The sequence below is a fragment of the Hippoglossus stenolepis genome, chromosome 18, assembly GCF_022539355.2.
Source record: "Hippoglossus stenolepis isolate QCI-W04-F060 chromosome 18, HSTE1.2, whole genome shotgun sequence".
Lineage (NCBI taxonomy): Eukaryota > Metazoa > Chordata > Actinopteri > Pleuronectiformes > Pleuronectidae > Hippoglossus > Hippoglossus stenolepis.
Window position 1 is genome coordinate 4011627 of NC_061500.1, and position 20468 is coordinate 4032094.

Below are 20468 nucleotides of genomic sequence, written 5' to 3' on the forward strand. Positions count from 1 at the left end.
TAATTCAGCACATTTATCCAAGCCTCGGACCGAATCCCTGATTGCATCATACCATGAATTGTGACCTTTATGTTGAAGTCCCGTTGTGAAATCCTGAATTCAGATGTGTGCATGATGCAGGGGTCTGTACCCCCACCCGCACTTTCCCCCCTTCCTTATCTCCTCCAGCAGAGGGGTGTGGGCAGACCTCCCTCCCACAGGCCAGCTGGATTACTCATGTTGGTCTAATCCCATTCTCTCTCTCCGCGCTCTGTGTTACACCGACATGCACTGGACCATCACTTCTCTTCTCTCTCTCTCTCTCTCTCTCTCTCTCTCTCTCTCTCTCTCTCTCTCTCTCATACACACACACACACACACACACACACACACACACACACACGCTCAGGTGCCTGTGTCTGATAAGAATTAGAGGGAAGTATTCTCGCCTCATCAGCCCCTCCCCGCCACATCATGGGAAATCCCGTTTCCTCCCATGATCCCCAGTTCGCCCCTTATCACCACAACCTGCTTCAAAGCCTTAAACCCTCGTGTCACCATATGCTCCCGCCGGCTTTGTGTCAGGGATCATTCTCTGGTGTGCACACACTGGGGCGGATAAATCGGAAAATGGTGTTTAAACGGGTAAAAATGACTCTTGTAGACACCAGCGATTTTTGAGGTTGAGGACAAACTTTGTGCGTTACAGTGATTGTCAGCCAGCGAGTGAGGACATAGTGATGTGGTCTCAAGGGGTCGTCTTCTCTGCAATGATGAAATTAAAAAGAGAATCTAAAGGGCTCGTTGTGGAGGAAGCAAGAGCTTAATATGTTCAATTTATTAAAAATCCCAGCCTATGTGTCAAGGATTTAGTGTAAATACAGATGCTGCTGATCTTGTTCACTCTCTGGAAGAAAAAACAAGTTTTTAATTTATTGTCTAGATATTTCTCGATGTCGTCCATCAGAGAAAACAGTTGTTACATTTCAAATCAGCTTGTAGAAAAAGCTAGAAACTCACTTTTGCTTCTGTCAGAAGCTGCAGCACTAAACACTCCAGCTCTTTAATTGGTAAGTGTCAGTATTTCATTGCTTTTCTCCAATACAGGACTTGTTTTGACACTTGTCTTCTACAGGGGATTGTGCTGAACCATGATGGATTTTTACTTTGACATCCTGTTGCCTGTACTAACAGCAGTTTTCTTGCTGCGTGGGCCCAAAGTTAAAGAAAGAGAGCGGGAAAGACTGTGTGATAACTAATGGATCGGCTGAAGGCAGCAGCTGTTTGCTGTTGAGATGTGAGCCAGACACTGTTGTTTGGCAACCTGACCGGAAACTGCTCTGCAAACAGCGAGCAGACACAACAGATTACACGTCTGACGGGCCCTAAAAAATGGTGCAGCATCGGACGTGATGCAAGACGCTACAAATAGTTTGTATTGATTCGTGCACATACTTCTTTGTCAGGACATGCACGCCCCTCATTTCCCCCTCAAACTAAAAAAAACATTCTTCGTGTTTCTGGCTTCGTCTGCCTTGAGAAGTTTTGTGTGAATGAGACGTGTTTCTCTCTGGCGCCCTGCTTTTACTCTGCAAGCGTATTCATCTGCCTTCACACAGCGCTTGCCAATGTACTCCTGATTATATCAGACCATTATATCATCTTGTCAAAACGTTGTCTGGCCACTAATCCACAGATTTAAGTTTCCTGTCAATGCACTAAACCACATTGTAAACATTTTTGGCTCATATTTTGTCTGTGATTCAGACCTAACTGACACACTTTGCCTCACTGCACAGTTCTGCCTCTGAGTCACTCTCTTCCAGCTGTTTGTTTGTTTCAGGCTCAATTTAACCGTGAGTTGACATTAACGCTCTGCTCGTGACGTTTTTGTCACAGGTCGCCTCGTGCACACGTCTTTGCATGATTGAAATGTCAGCGATGGTCCAGTAGGTAACCCTAACCCTGCAAACAGTGAAACATGCTGGGAAATTTTCACCGCAGCAGGAGGGATAGTCAGTCTAGCATGCAAATGTCAAACTCCCCCCCCAAAAAAAAACTGGGCCAAATAAAACATGCATGCATGAAATATGACAAATACACTCATGCTTGGAAGAGGATGCATTGAGATCATGAGTAACAGTGGACAGATTGCGTGTGTGATCTCAGCTCATTTCCCATCGTGGTAAACCTGCAGCCAATGAGACACTGGCGAACTGACAATCCGCCCTGTGTGATGGCTTTGTAATGAAACTCAGCCCCGCACATGATTTTAACTCATTTGTCACAGTTTTCTTTTTGTTGTTGCTCGTGTTTCGTCTCTCGCCTCCAATCACAGTTGCGGTTTCAGCTCATTGTGAGATGATTTCACGCTCCCCTGTTTTTCGTGAAAGGCATCGGCTCGGGTTTTGGCTTCAGAACTCATCGTCAGGGGAAGGACGGTGGGTTGTACATCACTTGTTCGCAGCGCTTGCCGTTTTGTCAGCTGCCACCGTGTCCCCGCCGAGACGCCTTGTTTCAAACACGTGTAAACGCAGCCGTCGTTCGCAATTTGCAGAGCGCAAAGTTGTCCCGTTTGCCGTCAAGGCCGCTGTGACGTCCCCGTGGGCAGGTCAGGCTGTGTGCCTTCAGGGGGAGACAGACCGAAGTGTAAGAAGAGGGAGGAGGGTCTTATCGCTCACCTCTGTGATTGAACCCTTTGGGCTCTAAGTGATGAGGGCTTCCTGCAGTCACACATTTATCACATCACAGCAACACCCGGGCCGTTTATTCTACAACCTTTTATTGAACTCTCACCTAAAGAAACACACACACACACAGTGTTTGTTTCTATGTCATATTTAATTTCATCATAAGAGCAACACTTCCAGATCTAAAGATGACACAGTCACGATGATACAAAACAGAGTCTCACATGCAAGAAGCTGGAATCAGCAACTCTCTGACGTTATTTATTTTTAAAGTACAAAAAAACCCCACTTGTGAATTGTGTAATATTTGTGTCAGAGCCTTGAACCAAGTGAAGCCAGCGTGTGTGCGTGTTCTGTTAAACTCCTCAGTGGAGGCAGCTCCGTCTGAATCTTGCTGCTGAGTCACCAAACGCCTCCGAGCTCCTCCTCACCACCTCCTCCTCGCTCCCCAAACCTCCCACCTCCACGCCCAGCCTCTCCCCCCCCGCCCCAGAGCCCAAACACTGCAGCGATACTCCAAACACGGCCTTCCTCATTCATTATGAATGGACTGGCTTCGCAAAACAAAAAAAAGCTAGCGTGCGCACAACAATCATTAGACACCAGTTACTGTTCGGCGTGGCAGCAGTTTGTCTCATTGTGCTATTGTTGTTTGATCTGGGCTCATTTACACGGGTTATTAATGCTGCATGGCTCAGGCGGCTTAAAATATGGATTTGCTACTTAAGCCGAACGCGGAGCCGTTCAGGCAGCGTTTCTGTCGACCTCCTAACCAAACCGTTTATCTTGGTTTATGGTGAAAAAGAAACGCTGCACGCACGCGGAGAGTAAATCCATCGCATCTCCTGCTGTTCCACATTCTGCATCAGAGTCCCTGAGTAATACGACTGAGATGCATTTTGGGTTGTTGTGACTCTGTATTCAAGCACATTGGATGTGAAATTGAATAATGACAGTGTGCGTTAAAGTCACTTGAAGTAATTCTGTGCTGTCAGATATCTTGAAATCAGTGGCTGTTTGTTGTTGTGCTGCTGTTTCTGTCTATTCGTCCCTATCTTATTTGTCTTGAACAGTATTTCGGTGGGTTGTTCGCATGACGCCTAAGCCCCGAATGCATCCTATTCTTATATTCCATTGATCTTTAAGTCTCTAAAAAGTAAATTTTATAAAATTACATTATGCATCATCATGTATAAATGTCTATATTTATGATTAGCAGGAATATTTATGGTATATAACATTATTGTGTCCCAGGAAGTTCCTCATAACTGCAACGCAACTGCATCTGCCTTGAAAAAGAGCCTTTAAATGTTCCATCAGCCCCACATGCAATGGGGATAACACACATGTACAGACATCCTGTAAGTTGCGTGTGGTCACACATGAGTGAGCGAGGTCCATGTATGGGGATTTAGCGTGAAATGGGAGGGGTCATGGACAGGGCTGCAGTGTATTGGCAGGCGTTTGCACACATTAGCCACCGTTGCCCTTTATACTCGAAGGAGAACAGGTTCACATCAAATCAATATTCTAGGTCCTTAAGCTAAATCAGCTTCAAAACTCATTTGTAGGCAATAATCTCATCTATCGTATATATTGACGGTCACAGGAATCTGCCGGTTTGAAATCCTTAAGCATCATCAGCTTTACGTTAAGCTATAACCTACATTTTCTGTACATTCTGGACCCAGTGCCCCTTGTAGGCTCACAGCCACTGTGTTTGGCACAGAGGCTAAATGGCGTCTGTGGGTCAGGAGCAGCAGCAGCAGTATTTCTGGCCTTTAGGCTGAACCACAGGCTTTTTTTTTTTTTTTTGGCCAGGACATACACAGAGAAATCTACTGTAATCAAGCAGCTGGAGGTTCTGCTTTCAGGGGATTTAGTGCGATGTGGCAGGTGCCAATCTGACGGGAGGATCAGGATTTGCACACAGGCCCCGTCTCCTGATAGCACTCAGCAAGTTTACCACATGAGCTGGAGACTGATCACAGTCATCCATGAGGTTTCCTGTCCAGCGCTCACTCTGGGTCTGAGACAAGGGGCAGAAAAGACCAGTAGAGATGTTGTGTGGTGTCTCAACACATCCCAGAAGGAATGAGTTTGTGCTGTGTCCGTCACTTTCACTGTAATTCAGGATAGCACAAGTTCTATCAAGTTCTATTTTGTATGCGCATGCAACACAATGACTTCCAGGTGTTAGATTGTTCTCAGCATTTCCTGTGACTGACTGCATGGGTTTAATATCTGGCTGCAAACAGAATTAACCTTTGTATGATATTGTTGCATTATTGCCAGTTTGATGCCTTTTTTACTTTTACCGTTTTCATGAATACATTTGATTTAGGTTGTAGTATTTTTGTTTTTGTGCTTATCTTGTTTAGATTTTAATTCTAGAGTTTAATTCATGTGCATGAACGTGCAGCTCAGAGAGAATCTTTGCTTCATGGCCTGTGAAGTACACGACATGTTCATCCGAGAATCGTGTGCACGATACAGAAAGGAATCTGAAAGAGAGAGAAAAAGACAGAATAAGAGAAGGTTTGTAAATGACAGAAACTCCCGGAGGCAGTGGGACAGTAGGACGCACACACACACACACGCACACACACACACACACACACACACACACACACACACACACACACACACACGTACGTACTTCTCTCTTAGTGAGGACACTCTTTGGTCTGATGCATTTGCCAGCCCCTTGCCCTAACCTTAACCATCACAACCAAATGCCTATCCCAAACCAAATCCAATTCTAACCCAAGTGTTTACCCTCAAACATCCCACTGGAAAAAGTGAGAACCGGCCTCACTATGCTCAAAATGGTCCTCACAGATACATAAGTACAAGTAGACACACACACACACTGCCGGGCTCAGCCGCCCTCTGTGTGTCTATTATTGATGTCGGGCACGCAGGGTTCCCACTCAGCCATCTGTTCCTGGCTCCCCCGCTCTGTCCCCCTCTTGCCTCGTGCCCACCACTTTAGCAGGCTGGCAGCGGCGGAGGAATGCTGTCCTGTCAAAGTGTGAATTCGTCATAAATATATCTCACTGCCGGGGAGGTGGCGGCTGCTGGAAGACACCGGAGAGAGAAATGAGGCAAAATCCACAATGGTAACATGATTAATTAATCTTGCATTAATCCTGCGTCTTTGTGGCACGGTTTTCAGGACGTGCATCGATTTGCGGCGTGAGATACGATCACGTCCCGGCTGCATCTGACGTAAAACCCAATTGGCAGTTGGGTGTGTTTCCCGACCGTCTGTCAATTCCTCTTGCACACATTTTCAGACCTTAATCAGATCACAGCCCCGCCCTCCTGCGGTTAATGGCACATGGCACAGGTTTGATTTGATTTGTAACTGATGACCATGCATATTCGGTCGCGGCCCCCCAGTTGCCAGGGGACAAGAGTGTTTGCAAACACTCGGCGTCGCCTCACAGTTAATCCAGAGATGCAATCCTTATCCCTGCCCTGCCCTGCGCTTCTCACACACACACACACACACACACACACACACACACACGTGCAAAAACATGTGTATACAAACGTATAATGCAATAAATTATATATGTTACATGTCAGTCGGATGCAGAAACACATCCATCAGTGATGGTGTCTGACTGAACACGTGTCCTCTGGTCCCATGTGAGTAAAGACCAGTAAGGAACTGGGAAGGTGATGAAGGTGGGATCCTGGTTTGGGAAACCCGAGAAAGTCACATGATGGGATGACTTTCCTTTTGCATATTGAGGAGAAAGAGGCTTTATTATCTGTCCAGCCCCAGAGTTAAGACCCCCCCGCCCCCACTGGGGAGGACGAGATGAGAGGGAAATTAATAATGTGAAGAGAATCAAAGGATTTGACTGAAGCCCAGGATCAGAGGAGGGTGAAGAGAGTGAATCAGAGGTAAAGCAGGGACCAATCAGCGTCCTCCGTCTTTACTCGCTGCACGCAGATTGGTCCGCCCCCTCCCATTCACAGAGATTTACATCCATCGTTAAAACCAGTTGGGCCAATCACAACCGTTTATCGAAATGCAAATTGTTGTGGTGATGCTCGGGCTCGGTTCCAGTACAAGCGGAGGAATTGAACCAGGGGCAAGAGAAAAAGGAGGGAAACACAATCAAGAGCGTCTGGGAAGTGAGAGGAGTTTGCATTATGAGAGCGATAAAACACATCAAGCTCTCAAAATGCGTTTCAAAGGGAGACTCCGCTGTAAATCTACGGTCACAGCGTCGCTCGCAGGCTTCAAACGCTTCTTCCATATGGGCTTTCTGTCGAGTAAGAGGCTAAATAAATCAAACACCGCTCTGTATCCACTTCCACTCTGTCTGCAGCCGGAGAGTAGCTCCTACATTACAGCGATAAATAAAAAATGCAACTGTCATTTTATGCGCTTGTCAGTGTGAGAAGACTCAGCTGCCCTGGAAACAGATTGCAAATTAGCATTTTCTTGCCGAGGCCAGAGGGGGTCGGGGGCCGCCTCCCAACATGGAGACATATTTTGCACATTATGGTGCGTGAGGCTGACATGAAGAGAAAAAACGGGAACAAACCGCTTAATGTTAAAGGAAAGTTGATATTTAATATTAATGGACTTTATGCCGTGACGTCTGGAAGTCACGCTAGCGAGCGCCGGCACGCTCTTGTGTCTCGTCTCCCCCCCCCCCGCAGGCCGAGCGGGCTTCTTTGAACCTGGACCAACCTGCTGTGTGTTTCTTCGACCACAGCTGATCACACCACCCAGGATTAAACATGGCTTGTCACTAAATACTGAATTCATCCACCGTCCCGCTCGCCGCTTCAGGCTTTTCTCATCGTCCGTGTCTAAACTTCAGTTTATTGCCTGCTTCTCCTCTCACGAAGACAATGGGGGCTAATAAGGCCCAGGAAAAAAAGGAGCTTATAACGACTCTGGGGCCATATGTGATCCCTCGCCGCCGCGTGGCCAGGTGGGCAGCACGCCACCCAGCAGCACAAAGGGTTTATCCACAGTGATTTATTAAACACCCTAACCACTGACTAAACAGCTAAATTAGCACCTCGCCTCTCCTCCGTCTTTGTCTCCGTCTCTTTTGGGTCCCCGGCTGCAGAGTGCAGTTAGAGTATATGTTAAGGACGTGTGTAATGGTAGACCGGGCACATATTGGAACCATTAGGCAGGAACATGACTGCCTATTACACGGGTCTTTAGCGACACGGAGAAATAACCCCTTATCATCCCAGCGAGGTTCCCCCCCCCCCTCCCATAGGATGCTTCAATGTCGATGAATGTGATGCAGTCGAAACGTAAGCCCTCCACTTCTCCACAACCGATTATGTTAAACATGAGAACAACTTGAATAGAGAGAGTGGAAAAGGGGTTTTCGGTCAACGCCACTTCAATGCTGAATACTCACCACGACCATTAGTGCGGGCTCATCTTGAATGTTAAACACCACGAGGCGGTGACACGCCGCATTGTGTGTTTTTAAGAGGAGAGCGAGGTTGACGGGAGGCTGCGGAGGACGCACCTGCCGAGGACGAGGGGCTGAGATAACAATTTTCTCCTCCCTGTCGAGGAGGCATCTGGCGTTGTCACGGTGCTGCAAGCGGAAATGCACCCAGGAGTGGGTAATGAGGCGTGGGAGACGGGGGGTTTGTGTTTTGTTGTGTGTGTGTGTGTGTGTGTGTGCGTTTCGGGGTGGTGGTTTCCTCATCTTCCTGGACGAGCCTTTGTGGACCCCAATAAGCGGCACCATCTGCAGTCGTCAGCCGTGAGCCCACTTGCGTGTGACTCACAAGCCGCGATAAATCAGCTTAGATAAAGGCCCACATGTAACCTGCCTGTCGTAAAACACAGGAAGAAAGAAGAAAGGGAAAGTGTACGTCAGCAAACACACAAAACAGGACAGAGATACTTGTACTTGAGGAAGAAGCCGTTAAATGTTGGTGCTGGATCCTGGAATTTCTCACTTTCTTGAACATTGCAAAATAAAGTTTCTTCATTGATTCCTCGGGAATAATTCATGGGTCTTGCTGAAAACAATCTGATATTTATAAGTGTGTGAAATTGGTTGCAAAATTGACTTCAAGGGAACTGTTGGGCCTTGGCAGCAGATACGGACTCAGTAGAGTTGGTTCTTTATTTACTTTTTACTGCAGATTTTTCTGTCTGACCATTTATTGTTTGGTACTTGTTACTATTGTGGTTACTGCTTTTCACTTTTAATCTTTTAATAACATTGTGTGATCCCCGTTTGCTTTGTCAGAGTATTTCATTAAATAAGACATTATCACAGTGAGACAACACCGAACAAAACCACAAATAACCGGCAAAACAAATTAACTTTGCAAATAATAATGTTTAACAGTAATTAAAAGATGTACAATGACTAATATGATTGTAACAAATCTTTTTCTTTGTGTTTCAGGTGATCTCTGCTCTGTCGAGGATCTCCCAACACAGCATCGCACAAATTAAAGGCATCAGGTACGTGTCTCCCCCGTTCCTCCTCCCGTTCATCATCTGAACAGCCGCAGCACTCGAGAGCGTCGCTGTCACAGAGAAAAACACTCTGTTCTATATTTACTGTATTAAAACGCAGGTGGCTGTTAACATCTGCTGCTCATTTCCAAGTCGATTTGCATTTTTTCTGTAATTAGCTGCAGCTTGTAGCCGCCCGTTATCTCGCAGAGCACAAAATCCACAACACATTTCCATCTGTCACTCAAACGACTCAGACGCGTCATGAGTCAGAAAACGACGTCGCATGCGAGGGGCTGTAATTTTTTCTCAGATAACGGCGAAGCTGAGTAAATCCTCCGCGCTGCTTTATCAGGCCTGAAATGGGCGTCTGATTTCTCTTCATTTGCTCAATCTGCTCGGAGCTCGGTGGCTCACCGGCGCCGCATAAAAAGCCATTTTATCCGTCTGAGTAATGAGTTGATGGAGCGCGCCCATTAGGAGCCCGGCCAGGAAATGAAGGGGGGAGAGGGCGGAGAGGGCGAGTGACAAAGAGAGTGAGAGAGAGAGAGAGAGAGAGCGGGTCCTTTGCCATTAATAAAAACAACACAACCTGCTGACGCTCGGCCAATTCGCCGCCTGTCCACTCTGGCGGTTTTTTGCTGTAAGGTGTCAAAATCAATGCTGGTTTGACCTCGGTGTAAATCAGGCTCCTGACTCTCTGACCCCCGGCTCACTTTAAAATTCAAGAATGAGAATATTAATTAAGCTGTAAACTATTATTTAAAGCTCAGATCCTCAAACTGTGGGTCAGAGGGCAGAGACAAGATGGAGTCACCGTCCTCTAACGGAAGGACAAGCAGCCGACTGCTGACATGTTCATGAGTTCAAACTTTGAATTCCTTCCTTCCTTCCAGCCTTCGGGGGGGTTTAGCCTGACCTGTTACCCTGCTGCGGAGGAGAAAGAGTGAAAACAGGTTATTGAAGTCTGGCTTCATCAGGTTAAAGTCGCGTTTGACTTCTGGCCTTGAGAGGAAAACATTAAGGTTGTTAAACGACGCACTGAAATGCCTCGTCTGATGGGAGGTCGTCAAAACTGTTTGAGCATTAAGAGTCAAACTGTTCAGGTCTGTGGATCAGGGTGTTTTCCTCTCAGTGGTATCAGCAGCCAGGACATTTTCCCTGTTATTATCTAAACAGTGCTTAATGGAGCTTGATGCATTCGGTCGTATCTCCCTGTCACCGCCACAGGCTTCACAGATACGCACAAGGACACATGACACACGCGTGACGAGCTCCGAGGCCACTCACTGCATTTGTCATGAACACGGGACTGTTAAACATTGCACTTACACAACACGGATGCTCGCTGACCCCGGTCTGCCCCTCTTCAAGGGTCTCCTCCCTGACTTCTCGGTAACTCCGCTCGGGGCAAGGTCAGCGGCATTCAGAGGTCGACGACATGACAGACTTCCTCTGTCTCGCTTCAGAGCTCCTGTCAGCCGCTCACAGACCTGACAACAGCTATAAGTCATTCACACACATGCTGTGCCACAGAGCAGGATGTCCATGCCCTCCAGGTGTACTTGTACACGGACCCGGTGATGTATGGCACCTTTCAGAGTCAGGTTGCGACGTGCATTATGGAGTCAAAGCGTGTGTCACGGATAAACCGCTATCGAATGAAGCTAAATAAGATCAAACTGACAACTCGTATTCGATTTTCTTTACATTAAATAAAGTTTAAAGAAGTGATTTACATGGACAATATGTAGCTGTGGCCACTAGAGGGCTCTCGAGCAAAACAATAACAAAAAGCACCACCATTGCCAATGAAAATATATAATAAAAGTTGTATTCGTGTTACGCAACAAAGAATCGTGATCTATTACTAGTGATTAATACATTGTCATACATCGTTTGTCTCAGAAGTTGTAGTAGAATTGTTACATGTTATATCCTTTAAGACGATGTTACTGCAATTCTGAAATTCTCAGGCAGAGGATTTAAGGAAGTCACACTTAATCTTGAAGTGTCCTCACAAGCAGGTGGAAGATCCATGATTTGTGAAAACCCGTTAAGATGATGCACATGATGACAAGTCAATCAAGGAAGTATTCAAATCATTTGATCAGCATTTGATTTTCAAAGATGTTCAATCACAGGCAATAAAAACATAAAAACCTTTCTTAGATTTTTAGCTGGTGTGAATGTTAAAGCAGTAAAGTCAGAATAACAGATACAAGCGGCTCTGCTGGCAGAGGCTCAGACCAAGAGGAAACAGATGTGCTTCTTCTGAGCTGAATTGCCGATGAACATTTCAGTTTATTGTGTCTGAAAATGATTTAGAAAAAAAGGAGGTAGCACTCCAGTAACAATTAAATGTGTCACCTCTTGTCTGAATCACTTTTGGGTCACTCTGTCTCTTGTGTTTTTCTTTCCTGGTGCAGAAACTAAACCAATATACAAATTGCATCAACTAGTTTAGAAGAATATGTGTAAACAGCGAAGTTCAAGGATTGTTTCCAGCTTCAGTCCCTCAGCGTGTTTCTCTCAGATCATTTAAGTACAGACGCCCCAACAGGACGTCTATTGAGCTCCCAGTGACCGGAGAGTTCGTCACTCTGTTAAATCTCCGGGTAACATTGCCACAGGCGTGTCCATTGACGTCCTGTTGAGGCCCATTGATCTGCACTGTGATGTCTGTTCACTGTAATCAGGCCTCAATAGTTCACGACTCTGTCACTGTGTCAGCGTTCCAGTCCGCAGCCCCTCGTGCACAAGTCCAGGCTTTGTGTTTGGCACATGGACATTTACATGCTCATCTACACATTGATAACAAAAGATAGTGCAATTATTCCTTCACTTATACTTTCTCTTCTCGTGGATTCAGCTTCGATCCTTCTTTTACACCCAAGGCCTCACAGTAAATTCTGCTGAGTACAGTGAGGAAGAGGTGATTCTTTTCTTTTACACATTTTAATATCCTCTCCCCACGTTGTCATTTTTACTCTCAAAGGAGACGTATGATTTTCTTTTACTTCTTGTGTGTTGTATAGATTTTTTTTGTGAACGTAAAAGTTAAAAAGCTCTTAGACTTTGGTATTGGGAGCTCCTCTCCTCCTCCTCCATAGAAAACACTGAAGCTCCTAAAACACCTCGTCATTACTTCTGCACCATCATGTTCACATCATTGCGTCACCACACATCATCGCATGTCTATTTAAAGTTTAGTTTTCATGTTTTTGTTTGATATGATCTGGTTTTAGAACCTCTAGCCTCATTGTGTCCACATCTCCAAAGGACTCACTGCAGAACCTGTCACTAAAGTTGATGACAGTTTTCTCTCTTCTCGGAAACCCGCCCTCCCCTTTGTGCCGCGACCTCATGTTCCCGTCTCTCTCTTGGTGTGAACCTGGCTCGCTGCCGACCTTGTGTTTCTCTCGGTTTATCTACGGTGTCACCCTACGTCATCCTCTGTCCTGTTATTCCACTCCGCGCTCCTTCCTACCGCTTATCGTCAACGTCCTCAGCCCACCCCCCGCTCTAACCTCCAACCTGCTCACGCTCCGCTGGCCCAGTTCATGGCTGATCCCTGCTGTGCGGCTGTGCGTCTGTGGATGGGGGTCGTAGAGTGCGTCCGACCTCGGCACAGCATCAAGACGCCGAGCAGATGAGGAGGAAGTTTGCTGACGATGATATTTAAAACCTTCAAATCCTCCTGTAGGACAAGGTCACATGTTCTTCATGTACTTCCTGTGTGTGTGTGTGTGTGTTATTTGTTCTACTTTGCACGTGAACAAAACACATATGTTGATATATTCACGTTGTCTTTAAAGTGGATGAAGAGGTTGCTGTGCAGTGGAGAAGGTCGAGCTGCCTCAGTGTTAATCGTCCTGTCATCACAGCGCTGCCCCCTCATGCCCCAGAATCACTTCACTCACATTAAAGTGCAGTTATCACGTTGCACATCTCACCTCATTCTTTCTCATGCCCACTCAATGCATAGCGTGTGTTAATTCCACACACAAATGTGACAATAACTTAAACTGGCTGAGGCGAAAAAGAAAAGGCTCTTACTCGGATGATACTTCGGGCTCATGCATCCTCCCCCCCCACCCCTGTGCACGAGTGTGTGGGTGTGTGTGTGTGTGTGTGAAAGGAAAGTGCATGTTTAAAGGAGGAAGGGGAAGGTTTATGGACAGGCACGGTGCAACGAGTGCAGCGTGCCTGCTCCAGCTCCAGCGGTTTATCGACCCCTGCAGAAACAAAGCCGCGCCCTGGGACGTGGAACTGCTTCCAGCGCCGGCCACTGGAGCCGCGTTCACACCGAACGACCACACCATTTGTTCTGCTGCCCGACCACCGCTGATCAATGGGACCGACTCGCAGAGGCTTTTGTCCAGCAAGCGCGCGTGCCCAACGGCTCCCCGTGCGCCGGCCTCGGCTTTATGGAACGTGGAGAAGAAATTTGACATAAGCAGTTTATTGGGGTTTATTGGAATAATGGAGTTAACGTAGAAAGGGCAAAGCAGTAAAGTCGGGGAAGAGGTTGTTTGAAGAGTAAAGAGTGAAGAAGGAAGGACACAAATGTTCCTTTATCTTTTTGTTGTGTTTTGAATTAGATTATATAGCTCTTGCTCATGCTCCTCTGAAACAGATAAAACCTTCTTAGTCCTTTATTTTTCTTATAAATAAGAAGTAATTTGGTCGAAAGTAAATATTCACTCAAGTGTTTGGATTGTATTTCTGTTTAGTTCTAAGCCTGTAGAAGCTTCTTCCAGGTTCAGTTCTTCATGAACTAAAAACCTGTGGGGTCATCGTTGTAATTTCATTGGAAGTAATTCACTGTGTTCAGAAGTTGAACTCTTGTGAAACATTTTATTGCAAAAGCTTCACTGGACAAGTTACAATACTTTCCCAGTTTTTTTTGATCATCAGAAGCTTCACTACTGGATCATCAAGAGAACGTAAGATCCCACCCGAACAGAACTGAGCGATTCTGCTTTTTTTGCTTTCATGCACCACATGTTGGGAACGAGCTGCAAGACATTTCAAACTTGGAATCGTCGTCCTGTCTTTGTCTTTTAAAATCAGTTGTCACAGAACAATGTCATTGTTTTTCACATGTGCTTTTTGTTTTCCATTGTTCTTTTTTGTTGGTTCTCGCTTGTTTGTGTGTCTGTTTTGTGTTTTAACCTTTTTGCTGTGCTTTAGTTTGTTTGTTTTTTGCATTATTTGTAAATTTTGTTTGCTTGGATTTTCCTGGTTAAATAGACCCTTAAATAAATGGACCCTTATAGAATGATGAAGCTCAAAAACGTGGTGTCGGATGAACAGATATAATACTAAAGAAAGAAAGACATAGATTACAAAAAAAGAAAGCTGTTCCACTGAAAATGTTGCTGTAAAATATTTAAATCTGCTGAGAAAAACTATTTTAATTGAAAAGAAGGCACTAAAACAGACAACGTGCTCGAACGGCACTCAGTGGATTTCATACCTCTGCCAACAGTCCCCTAATGAAACCACATTTAAATTCAAGAGATCCAGATTTTTTTATTTGGATCTCCTCCAGATTTCACAGACTCTCACACTGTTACAGATAAAAAGAAAAATATCCTGGATATAACTTCTTGATCTGGATCCACACCAAAGTTGAGTGGGTTCTTCCTCCGCCCCTATAATCCACATCCTTTCACTTCCAGTTTGGTTGAAATCCATTTATTTGTTCAAACAGTGGTGAAGCCAAAACCTCCTTGGCAGAGGTAATAAAAGAAACACTTGAATAAACCAACAGGAAGTTACACGCTCACAGGAAACACACCAGAGCTGCATCCAATCGCCGAGAGACGCCTCATCACGGATCTGATGAAATTATAAACACAGCTCAACTACACCTGGTTGCACCATTTAAGAGAAATGAAAGCGGCAGCGTCGGACACTGCTTGGCTCCGCAAAACCTCACGGCAGCGATAGCAATGCCAGCGCATCCCCACAAACTACTATGTAATTAAATTTTGCCCTGCGGGACTCCATTAATAACTTATAATATAATGCTCATTTCATTGGAGGGGGCCATCAGATGTGGGTGGGTTATTGCGCTCTGGAGGAAGCACCGTCTGCGCCGCGTTCCCGCTCATAACAGTGTGCGAGGAAATCATACCAGGCTTTTCTGTTTGTTTTTTCTTTCTTCTTGTGTGTGTTATTATTTTTTAATAGTAATACTTGTAATTAGCTGTTGAACCTGCAGAGATTTCAATGAAGTTACACCCGTCAAACATGAAATACAGATTAGCAAAGTAAACGAAGCAGAGGGTTTGCAGGAGAGTTTGCACGTCTGTCTCTGTGTGTGTGTGTGTGCGCGTGCGTGCGTGCGTGCGTGCGTGCGTGCGAGGGTGACCTTTGACCTGCCAGCTGAGCATTCATTAACCCGCGGGCTGGCACAGTCTTTCAGTGTGACCACTACTCTGATTAAAACAAAGCTGAAGCGCTGCTCTCACAGACGCTCGCAGCTCGACGGGCAAAAAGCTGCACATTTAAACAACTAGAATAAAATAAGCTGCTGTTGTTTTTTTAAAGTTCACTGCTGCACTTTCACTTAAACGTGTGATATTTGGCCTTGATGCACTCACAGCTCACTGCTGCAGGTTCTCAGTGATGACGTAGGACACATAGAAACATGAGAGCTGTGAATGGTTGGTTTCTTTCACTGAACTCACTTCAACCAGATACAACACACACACACACTCATGTATTCTGTATCTTGTTGTTCTCTCTCCTGCTGCAGTCGACATCGATTTTCAACTTTCCCCAAATGCACTTAAAAATATAGAAAGAGACAGAAAACTCACACAAGGCAAATCATTTTTCCTTTTCTTCTTTAGTTCACTCAACTTTACAGCAAGTCGTGTCAGTGCAGTCGATATTAACCGGAGTTGTTAGACATAAAATCCAGTTGCATCTATTGAGGACTATCAGGGATATCACCTCATGCAAGCTTGGAAACACATGCATCTGTTGCTGAGTAGAGGTTTGTGACAATAGTGACTTTTCTGGTGAAAAGAGGAACGTGACTGAAACACATTAACACATCATCTCATCAATAAACGTGCTTTGTGCCTGAGTCAGGTCACGTTAGAGATTTTAATCAACAAGTCCCATGATCCCACGCTGCTTCACGACATCATCAAACCTATTGTTTTGATTGAGAGACCCCCTAGTGGCTGAAGTTACACTTTAAGATTGACTGATATTGTGTTAGTGTAATTGCAATAGGATGCAGTGAATGAACTTTCACACTCCTGGAGCTGCTTCGTTATATAAGCGATGGTCAAACACGTATAGGTGCAGCCTGCGTCTCGCTTTTCCCCGTGAACCTGAACCCCTCACTCCCCTCCTGCCTGCTCTCCGTCCTCCATCTTTTGTTCTTCTTGACTAATGTCAGTGTAGAGTTCTGTGTGTGCGAGCGTGTTTGTGTTTCCAGTGGCTCTTTGGCAGCAGGGAAAACAAATCATGTGTCCAGTAGTTACATTATACAGGGGGAGTCGAGGTCAAGCTCGCAGGGCTTGTTTACTGTTGAAGGAAACCACTGCTGCTCCGCGTGGGATTTATTGTTTGAGGAGGGAGACGGTGAAAAGCCGAACGCTGCTACCGGGAATAAACAAAGCTGAAAAATAACAAAACACCAAATAAAATCTAACAACAGACTCCTTTTTAAAATACAAAAACAATCACAGTGATGCATTTAATAGCTGTTTACTGTCGTTAGATTGTGCTTTATTCCCATTTTACCACCCTCACAGCTTGGAGGTTAGCGATTCATAAGACATCCTCGGGATTAATTTTAATTACACCGACTGTTTCCGTTTCAGAGACGTTAGCGCGGTTGGTTATTAGCTCTGATCACGGCCTCACTGATGTTAATGGGCTTCAATCGTGCACAACATTAGCGCTAATCGGCAAATAATTTGTGGCAGTCGGCTTTCGTGGGAGAAAAATAAATCTTTGCAAACACGGCTGGGTTCATCGGGACCATATTTTTTAAAATTGCTCCGCCACTTCCCAGGCTGTTGTAAACACATTTGATGTCGGGGGGGGGACGACGGCTCTGAACAGTCATTCTCTATATTTCATGTTTCTCTACGTTGTCCCCGAGGTTCCTTGAAAGCTGCACAAACTCCCAGAGAGGATTCACACGACACCTGGTCGTCCATCTCCCCGGGAAAAAAGTCCCTGAGAAAGTTGACTGTGTGCGAAGATGCCATTTTTTTCCCGTTCGTCTTATCTGTCAGCCGCAGTGTGCTGATGTGTTGTGACGTGGTTGTTTGTGACTGATGGCGTCCTCTGTTGAATCCATCCCGCTGTTGTTGCCGCTGAAGTGATGGAGCAAAGAGTGACAACCCGACAGATGGAACATGCAGCTCTTCCACTGGTTCTTTTTGTTCCTACCCGGGACCCTTCGCTGTGTGCGTGTGTAATGATTTAGCGTTGTGTGACCTCTCTCACTTCCTGTGTGTGTCTCTTTGTGTGTTCCAGGCCCTTTCCGTCGGAGGACACAGCTCTGAATGAGGATGATGTGTACCGGAGCCTTGAGGAGCTGGCAGAGTGAGTATGAATTACACTGCAGACACCCACACAAACCTGTTTTTAATGTCACCCACGAGGACACTGCAGTTAATTAAATTAAATCTCTGGAGTCTTGCTCCAATCATGAAATCCACACTCTATAATTTTATGGTTTACCTTGTGGGGACCAGCTTTTTTTTGGGGGGTTAAAATCTCCACAACGTGATTGATTCAACTCCGCTCGCAGATAAACATCATTCGAGCGTTTTAGGACGTGAACTCAGGAGCTCCTCCTGGATTCGCCTTTTTACAAAATAATCTCCAGAATCTTTTAGGTGAGGGGTGGAGCCTGGGAAGAGAACGCATTTGACGGAACGTGACGTTTAAAAATCCCGGAATCTTTTTTGTTTACAGCGCATTTACGGCAGCGTCGTTCCTCGATCTCAAATCTCGTCTTACATATCATCATTTTCAGGGTTTTATATAAAAAAAAGTTGATGCTTCCCTATTCATTGCATATTATGTAAACTTGTCCTTATTGTGATGAGAGCAGCACAAAAAAGACTCGTGGAGGTTAGAGATGTAAATGTGTAGAAATGGAGAAGAAGTGCTGATTTAGCTGCAGATGAGCACCAGAGCTTTATATAACTGATGAAACTGCAGAATAGTTATGTTTCTGCATCACGGGCATTTCATACCTGATTTGAAGTGTTGTTGTTTTTCTGTTGTAACAATAAACACAGAAGAATATCGAGAGCAAACTTTCATTCTCTCCACATCTTGTGTAACTCGGTGCATCTTGTGATGTCTTTAAATGAACTGTGATTGCCGCTTTTGTCAATTTCCTCTAAACGCCTAATTACATAAGCGCGGACGCCTCAGTCACTCTGCCTGTTGCCATGGTGACACCAGCGCTGTTCTGCCTTTCGGCCTGGCTGCCTCGCCGCTCGCCTCGGTGGCTCGATGCCTGGCTTGGTGTGTGTGTGTGTGTGTGTTGGGTGGGTGGGTGTGTTTTTCCCGGGCACGGAAGAGAAGTCACTGGGTCTCCTGAGTTGGCCGCCGTACGAGCAGCGACAGCCGCCGCTCGACTCAGATTAATGGAGGATGCTTAGTTAACCGCTTTGAGATGGGTGTCATTCATCACAGGGAGATAGAGGAGGAGGAGAGAGCGATAGAGAGGACGTCGTGCGAGCTGAAGATACCGTATATGCCCGCTGAATACATGATGGAGATTTTCTTCAGGGGGGATCGGGGGGGAATGTGCTCTCGCTAGAAGAGAGCGCCAGCCAAGCAGGTTAATACTGGATTAGAGTGCAGCTTAGCCAAACATGCAGCCCTGCGAGCCTGTAGCATGGGCCTTTACCTTGAAAGTCTTTCACAGAAAAGTGATCCTGAAGAGACGAGGGGAAGTAGGAAGGTCGATTTTAAAGATTTTATTCACAAAAAACAGGGATTGAAATCTTTAAAAAACGTCTTATTTCATGGGATTGTGGGGAAAGTCTCAGAGAACTTCGTCTCCAAGTTATACCGGAAACACAAATATCCATCCACCATGAAAACGTTTTAATAAACCTGCTTCCAAATTAGAAAAGCTACGTTAAAGAAAGTGAAAAAATAATTGTCTCCTTTGTCCGGTTACACGGCAAAATGTTACGAGTTCTTTCTCGGTGCATGTCCCGTCCTTCCACTGATGTTCGTGGAAATCCGTTCAATAGTTTTTGGCGTAATCCTGCCAACAAGCTCCAAAGTTCTCTCGCTTGTTCTCTATTTTACCCCAAATACAAATACAAGAATCCACCAGTAAACCAAGCGATATAACCTTGAGATATAGAGTATTTTTCCTTATAGGTGAGACTGTGTTTCCTTCTCCTCACACCTCGACCCTGTGAGATCTCCTCTGTCCAGTCTCGGGCCTCAGCCCCTGTAACCTTGCAGCAGCAGCAGCTCCGGGCGCCGTGCAGCTGGAGCTCATCTGTTTTTCTGACATGTTCGGGGGTATTGTATCACGGTGCTCTTTGTGTAACCTGAAGGTGCAGAGGCCTGGATCTTATTGAATTAATCATGCGGCTCCGCGCCGCGGCCGCTCCTGACCTTTTACCAAGAACATGTATGCATTTAGTTTCATCAATGAGGAGACGCATAATTGATTCATCAGCAGGTCCTGCACCTAATACAGTCGGACACACTTAGCACGTGAGCCTCGCTCGCAATAACCCCGCTCTCAAAGACTTATTAATTAGCCTTGAATATTGATGCATGCATGATTGAATATGAGCAACTGTGATGGAGAGGACAACGATGATCGCACAGTCACTTTTAATGGATTTTTAAAAGGGGAAGGACACATCGTCTCGTAAAAAATAACATCGTGTCAGGAATAAAACGGCCAATTTTGCCACCTGAGATGTTTAGCGTTGGAAAATAGAGCCGCAGCAGAAGATACAAATCTATAAAATGGCATCGTTAAGTTTAGCGGTATAAGACGAGAAAGGATTCTAACTGCTGCGGGAAAAGCGATCTATAAAAAATAGATTTTCGAGGGGGAGGTTTGAAAAACGGAGATCATGTCAGCAGACCAAATGTTAAATGGAAGATTTCACCGGCCGTGCAGCTAAAGATCGATGGACACTTTTCATTTAATCCGGAGCAGCTCGGAGACTTGAACCGGGGAACCTCTGCGCTCTCTGAGGACTCGAGTCTGGATTTCAGGCTTCACCATCGAGTATTTACAAATATGACTCATTTATTAGATATTTCTGCATCCAAGCAGCTCC

The 20468-nt window shown here is 45.5% G+C and overlaps 1 protein-coding gene across 11 annotated transcripts in view; it reads left to right on the forward strand.

The window, feature by feature from the left end:
- vav2 (vav 2 guanine nucleotide exchange factor) overlaps positions 1-20468 on the forward strand; it is a 172668-nt gene that overhangs the window by 116937 nt on the left and 35263 nt on the right. For all 11 annotated transcript variants that reach the window (XM_035184580.2, XM_035184581.2, XM_035184587.2 and 8 more), the window contains exons 3-4: positions 9095-9153; positions 17665-17733. In XM_035184580.2, coding sequence (XP_035040471.1) covers positions 9095-9153; positions 17665-17733 — 128 coding nt within the window. The remainder of the gene's footprint in view (positions 1-9094; positions 9154-17664; positions 17734-20468) is intronic.